The following is a 10,091-nucleotide window of genomic DNA, read 5'->3' on the forward strand; positions in this document are numbered from 1 at the left end:
TCTTTCTTGTGTTTTCTTTCTTTTCTTGGGAGAATGAACAGAATAAGATTTTCATTGCATAGTAGAACTGCTGTTTTACTGTGCACATGACAATAAAACTCTCTTGAATCTTGAACCTCTAAACTCACTAACCACCAGGCGTCCCCCGTCAAGATGCAGACTCTTTTTCCTGAACACCGCCATTTTCCAGCAGTCACTCATAGTCTGACTCAAACACTCCTCGCTATATAAGACATCTCACACATTTCCACACCCCTCACCACGCCCACACAATCTAAAGAAAATAAAGTCACAGCCCCTTTCCTTTTCCCCTCCCACATCCACACCACGCCCTCCAAAATGACATCACCGTATATGAGCAAAACGGTCCTTCCATATATACACATCATCATCACCTTTTGACAGTTTCCAGCTAATATTTTTATCGATTACATTTATATGACGTCATTACATTTTGACTAAAGGTGGGTAGTCCTTTCTCTAATGAGAGTCGGCATCAAGTACCCGTGAATCGGTAAACTCGAGTCCCCCCCGTGCTGTGGCAGTCCCGGGTCACACGGTCAGCCCGCCGTGACCTCCAGCTGCACATTTCCAGACCCCACCGTGATCACAGTCCATTAGAGCCCTCCAGACATGATAGCACCCCTATATCACCTTTCCACTCCAATGGAACATGATGAATGAGACTGGTGCTGCTGTGTGTCACAGTAAATGTGTTCCCCAGCAACAGTAGCCTGTGTTCTGATGGGGATTGTAATTAGCGACACCTGGTGGCCAATGTAGACATGTACATTCCCAACGTGCACGTGTCTTCTGCCTTGGATTTCACTTCCATTTGTACACTTAAACCAAAGCATCAGCATGAAAGATGCACTTGTTTTCCTAACAGGATTTATTCATGTGATCATTCATGAAACATGTCATCAATACGCTATAGGACATTAGCATGGGCGTAGACCACCACCATGTATCCATGGGTGTGGCCAACTTCAACACAACTTTATTGATGGCACAGAAAGGACACGTCCGCTGGCATCCAGTATGTTGGCATCACATCCAGAATGATCCATTAGCAGGGCACATGGTTGGCAAATCATGACAACATTTCAAGGGAACAAATAGAAGCTAGCATGTTAGCAATAGCCTTCCGTGCCAACACAGGAAGAGGGCGGGATGTTGGCAAACAGTCCCTTTAGGAAAACAATACAGAGCAGAATACGAGTAAATATGACAAGCGTTACCAGTAGGTGGCATCAGCCACACGCCACCTGTACGCCCTCAATACCCATAAACACACGTGGAACGTTAGCCACACGATATCATGGAATACACATCAAAGCATCCATCCCATAGCGATACTGCCCTGATATCTGATATCATGGATGGATGCGCCCGCCCCCACTTTACATGGGATACACCAGGAAGCCACTGAACACGTTAGCACAACATGTAAGTACATGGCTACTATAAGCATAGACATACACCTTGTCTCCATCCTCCAGGTCAACCATCTTGCTGTTGGAGGCCCTGGATCTCTTCTGGATGTTGTCATACAGGGACATCAGATACTCTGTCTTCTTATACATCTTCTCCCTAAACATATCTACATTAATCATCCCACCATCTGATCTGTAGGTCACAGTGAAGAAGTAGGCGCCCTTGTAGGGGGCTGTGAAAATGCCTGCAGGGGGACAATCACACCTTCATTAGTGCCCCCCCCCAGTGGTGCTGTCAGAGAGGTAAGGAGCTATGAAGAAATGCTATGCTAGTTAGCAGTCAGGTGGCATCCTACCTGTAGTGGCATCATAGTGGCTACCCACGTTGGTGTCCACGTTTTGAAAGATCACCTTGCTGTCATTTGTCTTTTTGTCACCCCCTGTTGCTGCAAACCACACCTTACGTTTGTCTGCAGGACACATCAGGTGTCAGGTCATAGGTCAACTACACACTCCTATGACCTTTACCCTTTCTGACCCACCTGACATGCCATCCAGCTTGCCCACACGTGCCTTTAGATCCTGTGAGAGTACATGAGTATAAGTACTACTGCAGTACATGGTGTATATACATGGTAATTCAGCATCCAGGTGTGTTCTTACCCATTTGTCATCTTTAAGAGTTTTCATACGTGCCTTCAGATCCTGCAGGTGAACATGTTGTGGGTCACTCGCCTCAAGCAGTGTCTCTACATGCTAATCAAGTACCCAGGTGTGTTTTTTCTACCTGAATGGTATTCTTGTTTTTGGCCTTAAGGTAGTCCACCTTTCCAGTCAGATCCTAGAAGTACATGAGTATAAGTACTACTGCAGTACATCCTGTACATGCTAATGAAGTACCCAGGTGTGTTTTAACTACCTGAATGGTTCTGTTGTTTGTGATCTCTGCAGTCTTCAGGTTGTCCATCTTTCCAGTCATAGCCTAGAAGTACATGAGTGTCAGTACTACTGCAGTACATCCTGTACATGCTAATGAGGTACCCAGGTGTGTTTTTTCCACCTGCTCCAGGCGGTCCATGCGTGTAGTCCACAGCCAGGAAGGCAAAGGAATCCATCCCACTTCGATGGCTATGAAGAGGAACATCACGATGAAGAGGATCTGGAGGCCTTTTCCCTTCAACCACTTGACTCCAGTCTTTCTGTGATCTGAATGAGAGAAGATGGAAGAACATGCTGCTTCTAAACAAACACTATGGGGCTTCATGGCTGGGGGGGTGTGAGAGCAGACCCCAGTCAGGGCCAGCAAGTGAAATAAAAGTGTGTAGTCGGCTTTAAAGAGATTGTGTCAGGATTCTTACGCACAATGACATGGTGAATGAATGAATGCATGACGACTATAATCGTTCATTATTGTCGTAATGAATGATCGTGAAAGCACCCGCTCCCTGAAATGCTGTAGCTAGCATGCTGACTCCTAGCCCTGACGAGCTAACATGCCAGCATGCTAACAGCACACAGATGAAAATGGCCTAAATGCTAACATTAGCATCCTAAGAAGGCTAAAATGCTATTTGTTAGCATGTTAATGAACATTCAAACACTGTCTATTTAAGTTTATACATTTAAAAATAGCAAAAATGCTAACATGCTAACATTACAGATTAAAAATGGCGCAAGTGCTAAGATGCTAGCTAGCATATTAACAATGTTAACGTGTTAATGTTTAGCATGCTCATAATGCTAACATGCTAGCGCTGAGTGTTTATGCGAGTTTATGGCAATAAAAATGTCTTAACGCTTCTGACTCATTAGTACCCAAAAGGTTAAAAAAAAGGATAAAAAATTGGACTTTGCCGTGCAATTTTGAGCACAGATTGCTAAATGTAAATGCTAGCGGCATAAACTAAGCCAGTGAGCTTTGGAGACGTCATAGGCTCATATGACCTTTTCCTCGGGGTTTGTTTGGAATCCGAATCCGAAATACACGCACGGTAAGTTTGAATAGTGCCCCCTTTCGGCCAATATACTCCCATTATAAACACCCATTTTTCATGTTCAATAATCCTGATATTTTTATTTTTTCCTGTAAATAACACATCAATCCTATGCTCGGGAGTTGAGCTTTCGGTGAAATGGTGAATGGAGCAGTGTTTTAATTTTTCACCACTAGATGGCGCCAGAGACCAACGGTTGCTTTGGAGAAAACATTGTTTGCTATGACGATGCTCTTCCGGAGTTTAAGTTCATACAGGTGACTCGTGTGCGTGCATCTGTGTTCGTGCGTGCACGGGCGCGCGCATCATCTGCTGACACGTGCAGATAAATGATTATTGCGCGAGGTATTCACAAAATTGGAGATGCTTTTGCAAAATGCATGTCAGCATTGATGAAATGCATTTCAATCGTGTTTTCATGACATTACCGTCGCGTTTGTCGCATAAACATGACGTCAAATGTACGCGCTCGGATGCAATCACACGACTCCAACAGAAGAGGCCATATTCCACGTGAGAAGCGCTCAAGGCCACCCTGGAGTCCGATGATTCAAAAGTTGCTATCAACGACACATCTGAAGCTGATCTCGGGATTTTAAATATCAATATGTGACTTACAGTACCAGAAAGTGGCCCAAACAGCGTCTATTCGACGTTGGCGCGAGAGACTTTAAAGCAAGCATGAAGGCTTAAATGCTAAGATGCTAAGCTAAACGCTAGCTAGAGACACGCCCACGCGTTCCTGAGTGGATCGGTATGTAGGTCACGTGTTCCATCTTGTGCCAATCAAGGGTGCAGGCATGATGAGGGCACATCAAAGGCCAATGAAAAGGAGCCGTCTGACTTCTATTGATCTCGAGGAGCGCAGGGACCGTGTACAAATGTGGTCTTGTTCTGCCTGATCACCTGTGTAGCATGTACTTCCAATAGCATCGCTTCTGCCAAGAGACACGACGTGTGCTTTTCAGTCATTCTGCTTCTTCAATTCATGTGTCACGTGTCCGTGTGTCCAATAGCTTCACTCCCGTGAAGAAGAGGAGGACCTCACAAATCAAATCAATGGCCAGTGAAGCTATTGAACGGATGCATTTATGAAACAATAAAAATTCCCCAGAATGATTTCAAAGCACATTTTCCCAAAGTCTTTGCTGTCGTGTGAACAGGAGAAGCCGCTGATGTGGGAGGTGAGTTTTGTGGTCCTCCTCCTCACAGAAGTCCATTTTCACTAACTTGTTGCTTCGTAGATCAAACTATTTCCACTAAGGGCCGCGTAGGAAAAATCTAAAGATGGGGGGGCCGCTTTTTGTTTTTTAAACCAGCTCAAATAAAATATATAATATAATGTGTTTATATATTTATATATATACATATACAATATATGTATTCATTTTATCAGGGACAAAGCATATTATTATTATGATGATTATGGACTGTTTCTCCTTACATTACTTTTTGGTTGTGTTTTTTTACAAACACTAACGTTCTACTCGTACGTTTTCTTCTCATACTAACATGACTTATTCTCATATTTTAACTTTATGATCATAACATGATAGCATTTACTCAACCTAATTTTACTAAAATGTCTCATTAATTCTTTTCGTATATTACAACTTGATTAAAATGACTGCTTTTTTCCCCATACCTGTATTTGTTGTTTTTTAAATGTTATTGTTTCATCGTATTTTTAGAACGTGCCGAGGGCCAATAAGAAAAAGCAGTCGCGGGCCGCACTTTGGACACCCCTGGTATATATGTGACGTCATATATGGCCTATGAGAACAGCCAATAGCTACTCGTCTGACTGAGGGGTTGGCAACATTTATGCCAACCTCCAGAATACAGAAGACGACATTTGCAGACGGTCCCTGCGCTCCGGTCTCGCTGCCGGCTTCTCCTGGAGATCAATAGAAGTCAGACTGCACGGAAGACGGCTCGTTTTGATCAAAAGTGGCTTGTAGCTGTTTGTGTGTGTTGCACGTGGGAAAGAGGTATGTTTGCTGTCTTTGAACCATTCAGTCGCCTCGGAGCTCCTCTCCGCTCCTGTACGGCTTCTTCTGGCGTCCACTCGCCCGGTCGTCTTGTTCCAGGGCCTGCAAGGAGAGATTCTTTCATCATAAACGTCATTTAAAGCCATGGCATACAGTGTACACTATATATAAACATACAGGCGGCACGTGCATCACTCCTATACAGTAAGGCAGTCAAAACGTCATTTCAATCCGGGATACGTGCACGTGCAGCCAGCATCACTTCTACAAGGAGTGACGTGCAGCTATCAACAAGATCGATACTCCACACGGGATCATTCATGTCACGTGTCCACCGACCAGAAGGGCTCCGTGATGCTGGAGTCTACTACACACATTCGACACATATTGACAGAGAAAGTGGTTTTCCACTACCTGTGATAGTTGAAGCACAGATCATATCGTACTGTGTCCCATACATCTAGTCATGCCCCCCACCCCTCCCAACACACACACACACACATCCCAGCCCTCCCTTTACCAAAGTTGCTCTAACAGTGATGAAAGCTGGACACCTCACTTTAGATGGAGTCCTCAAGTCAACTCAACTCAACAGAAGAACAACTCAGGACACTTACAAGAGTTGGAAGCTTTGCCCACATCTACAGAGAGGTCTTTGTCCATTGGAGCACGTGGCTGGATGCGTGAGGCTGGATGGTGAGGCTGGATGGTGAGGCTGGATGCGTGAGGCTGGATGGTGAGGCTGGATGGTGAGGCTGGATGCGTGAGGCTGGATGGTGAGGCTCGATGTGCGTGGGGGGCTGCTTTTATAGCAGCCACTGACATCATGGTCACATGTCAAAAATGTCTTTTTGCCTTTCATACGTCATGCTGCTAGAAAGCCATCATTCTTCCTCAAACTTTTCTTTGAATATTCGTACTTTATTCTTGTAAAATGACTGCTGTTGTTTCCCATTTTGCTGCTCTTTTCTTGTTCAATGGTATTTTAGAATGTGCTGTGGGCCAACAAAGAACAGCCCTGATGCTGTATTTATGAAACGCTGTTTCCAAAGTGCAGCACAGACGAGTAAATACAGAAATAAGAAGTCAAAGTACAAACTACTACAGTAAACAAAACACTTGCTGTAGAATTACTGTAGATATTTGAAACAAGTACAAACAATCAAAGCAATGAATACAAGAAGCAGGTGACAAATCAATCGATCAAATCAAATGAAAGCTCATTGAAAACTACGCAGAAGGCCCGGTCTCCCCCGGTCTTCAGTCTGGTCTCGGGCCCACCGGTCGGACCCGGCCTTCGGACCTCAATGTGCGCGCTGGAGGGGCCGGTCCATTTGATGCCTTCAGAGAAAAGCGTGCACGGCTTGTTGGAAATGTGGCAAAGATAACATGAAGATGATAACAGGATTTTACAACGCCGTTTAAAATGGCTGCCTATGATGACGCCAAGGTCGGTGGCCGCGGGACTGACATGGTTCTTGCGGGGGATGACTTCTGTCTCCCCCTCGTTGAGCTGGAAAACATTTGGAGCCGACCGGGCCTTGACGTGGCTTAAGCACTCGAGAATTCACGTATTTGAAAGGATACCCCTTTAAGTGAAAATAAATGACATCTTTCCACGTGAACGTTAAAATCACCCGCAATGAAAATGTTGTCATGCTTGATCAACATGGCCGTCTAAAGCGAGTTGTCAATAGCATCAGAAAAGCCCCCAATCAAATGTTTGTTGTGTTTGGGTGGTCTGTAGATGACCTCACACAACACCGGCTCAGTTTGTCGCAGCTCACCTCAAACGAGGAGAAAGCCACCATGGACAATGGCTTCTGGTGTGAAATAGTAGCAACACCTCCTCCACGGCACGGCCGGTACTTCTTGGCGCGTTGGTGGAGGTCCAGTCGGGAGGCAACAGCTCAGAGAAGGCATCCACTGACCTGGCATTCACTGGTGCACAATCGCCTGCCACCTTAAGAGGTCCCAGGAGGAACGACGCTCGTCGTGCCGCCCGACGACGGGCACCGGCCAGGCCGCCCGTTTGTCACGCCGTATGTTGGCACGTGTTATCAAAAATAGTTGGAGTGATGGGTGCTCTACACCAAACGTCCTTTCTGCTCTGTCGCCAATAACGGAATGCAATGAAATATTTCAACTCGTTCCATCGCAGCCATTTTTCAAAAGCTTCAGTAGCGGCCATTTTACACCGTTCTGACTGATCACACGGAATATTGTGTTCCTTGGCTTTATAAACATGGAACCTACCAAAGGAAACATTAGACTCCCTCTTTCATCAGGAAAACAAGTTGGTTTCTACTTTTTCCCTTCTTTAGTCATCAGCAGTAGAACGTAGGGAAGTTTCAGGGAAATATCAGTTCCTGACTAAAACAGGGCGAAAAGCAACTTTTTGTGAAAGGATACATTTCAAGCACAACTTTCATTTTGACACAAATATTTGCTTCAATAGTTCCGATATCTAAACTACACCGACATAAACAACACACCATACATGTTGCTTGACATCAAAATAACCATTTATGTACAAATACAAGTGAAAAACCATTTACCAAGGCAAGTTCTAGTAAAAACATGGAGAACAGGCGTCTGTTAACCTCAGGTGAATACTGTAGGTGGGATGTTCACGTAACATTAACACTTATTCAGATATCTACAGCCTAAACAACATCACATGACTAGTTTACTTGCAGCCTGTCTGTCATCTGCAGAATATGGTTTCCTTTTTGGGGGCCTTTGTGTTCCGTCTTCATAAGTTGACGTTTGCATTGTACATGTTCAGTGGTACAGGAGTGATGGGTGTCAAGTTCTCGAGGACTTTCACCAGCCTTAACTTGAGAAGGCCGAGAAGGTTGCAGAGGACACTTTTACAAGTCACCTCCAGTAGAGTTTCTTGCGTTTATTTGACACCTCAACTATTTACAGGAGCACAGGTTAGGTTGATAACCTTAGAATCAGAGAGGAATAGCATCAAATGATTACTCATTACTCTGCAGTTTGTAACTCAGGAACAACAATAGCTGTCACAGGCCAGTGGTCTCTCCGCTCTTCTCTTGTTACAATCATTAGCATAGTTGGGACAAAGATACTGGAATGATACTTTAAGAGTCTTTGTGCTTTCCCATTTGTTTACTTTGTACAACCCCCAAGTATTCATAATGTGTGTCATTGTTCTGTCACATAAGTATTGAAATACATCGCAATTGCCGCATCAGTTCTATCAGGGGTTTAAACGACCAGCATCATAGTTGTCATAAGAATTGTCATGTTCTTTGATGAATACACGTGCAGTCATGTGACACTTACTACCAATAACTAACAATATTCTCAAATAAGCCCAATTTGACAGAACACTTGACCTACTTGACTTCCTGGTTCTTGAACCCGATGAGGTCACACCAGCTTCCCTGACACTCGCTCCTCCACGGGTATCAAGATGACGAGGTGTCTCACATCTCTGTGAAGGATTGTGGTTGGAGGTTGACTCTTGGGCTGACCAGGTTTCCTTTGGGATGTAACATACTTTATGGTTGTTGCTGGAAACGTTGACCTCGACGTCCCTTACGATACCTCTGCTATTAGCATTGGTACTGACAACTCGGGCTAGTTTAGACTGGCCCCTGAGCGCATTTTGATCAGCGATCCAAACGATATCTCCAGCTGAGACGTTCCGTTCCTTTGTGTGCCATTTGCTCCTCACAAAAAGGTTTGGACCAGCGAGCACCACTTTTTCCAAAACTTGTGGAACTCTGCTTGAATGAAGCTGACCCTTTTGTATGGGTACACCTCGAACAGGAAGTTACCAGGATCTCTCAGTGGACTTGCTCGGCCTAGCAGAAGAGAGTTGGGACTCACGTACTCCACGCAGTCCTCGATGCCCTGTATTGTCGCGTCGATGAGTCTTTCATTTGCAAGATTGGCTGCCATGAAGAGCAATGTCTGGAATTCTCCCCATGTCAGGACTAGATCTCCTCCGAGATTAATAGGTGCCCGTTCAACTATTTTCACGGCCACCTCTGCTGCTTCATTCCTGTGGGGTGAATTTGCCGGGTGAATTTTCCAGGACCATTCTGTCCCACTCTTTGCTGCTTCTTCAATGTTGAATGCTTCGAGGACGGCCCGAAACTTAGAGTTCCTCAAGAGCAGGTTTTGTCTCCACAAAATTCGATCCAGGGTCTAACCACTCTAAGTCAGTGGTCCCCAACCTTTTTTGACCCACAGACCGGCTTGTGTTCCCACAAATCTTCCGCGGACCGAGGGGGGGTACACAAATTATAGCGATCTAATTTAGCTTATTTAGTATGTATTGTGTAAAACTAAGACATGAATAACATCAAATTAAAAGCACAAATTGAATGCCGACCCACCATCCAGCAGTTGAAGTTACAGCCAAGTTTTTCCAGAGAGATGATTACATGGCTGTTTGACGTGTGCACTGTAAAAGGCAGTGTGCTAGCATGAATTAACTTCAAACAAACGTGCACATTAGCACTCAATAAGTCATCAAAACTCAAAACTTACCTATGCATTCCCACATAGGATCAGCATTTGACATCAAATATGAGGTGAAAGAAAAAGGGTAAAAATACAGCAGCAGTAGAGAGAAAGTTCCGACACGCACAATGGACATGCGTCAAGTGAGACGGATGTAACAGAGAGAATCC

At 44.7% G+C, this 10,091-nt stretch overlaps 1 protein-coding gene across 1 annotated transcript; it reads right to left on the reverse strand.

Moving 5' to 3' along the window:
* Positions 1–658: 658 nt before the first annotated feature.
* On the reverse strand, positions 659–6,249 carry LOC129173602 (uncharacterized). The gene is made up of 9 exons (XM_054764653.1): positions 6,039–6,249; positions 5,443–5,523; positions 2,497–2,642; positions 2,356–2,418; positions 2,224–2,277; positions 2,100–2,141; positions 1,979–2,018; positions 1,793–1,906; positions 659–1,681 (listed from the first exon to the last, which is right to left on the reverse strand). The coding sequence occupies exons 1-9, from the start codon at positions 6,247–6,249 to the stop codon at positions 1,404–1,406; spliced, it is 1,029 nt and encodes a 342-aa protein (XP_054620628.1). The 3' UTR covers positions 659–1,403.
* Between the last annotated feature and the right edge of the window lie 3,842 nt (positions 6,250–10,091).

The sequence above is a fragment of the Dunckerocampus dactyliophorus genome, chromosome 20 (genome assembly GCF_027744805.1).
Source record: "Dunckerocampus dactyliophorus isolate RoL2022-P2 chromosome 20, RoL_Ddac_1.1, whole genome shotgun sequence".
NCBI lineage: Eukaryota > Metazoa > Chordata > Actinopteri > Syngnathiformes > Syngnathidae > Dunckerocampus > Dunckerocampus dactyliophorus.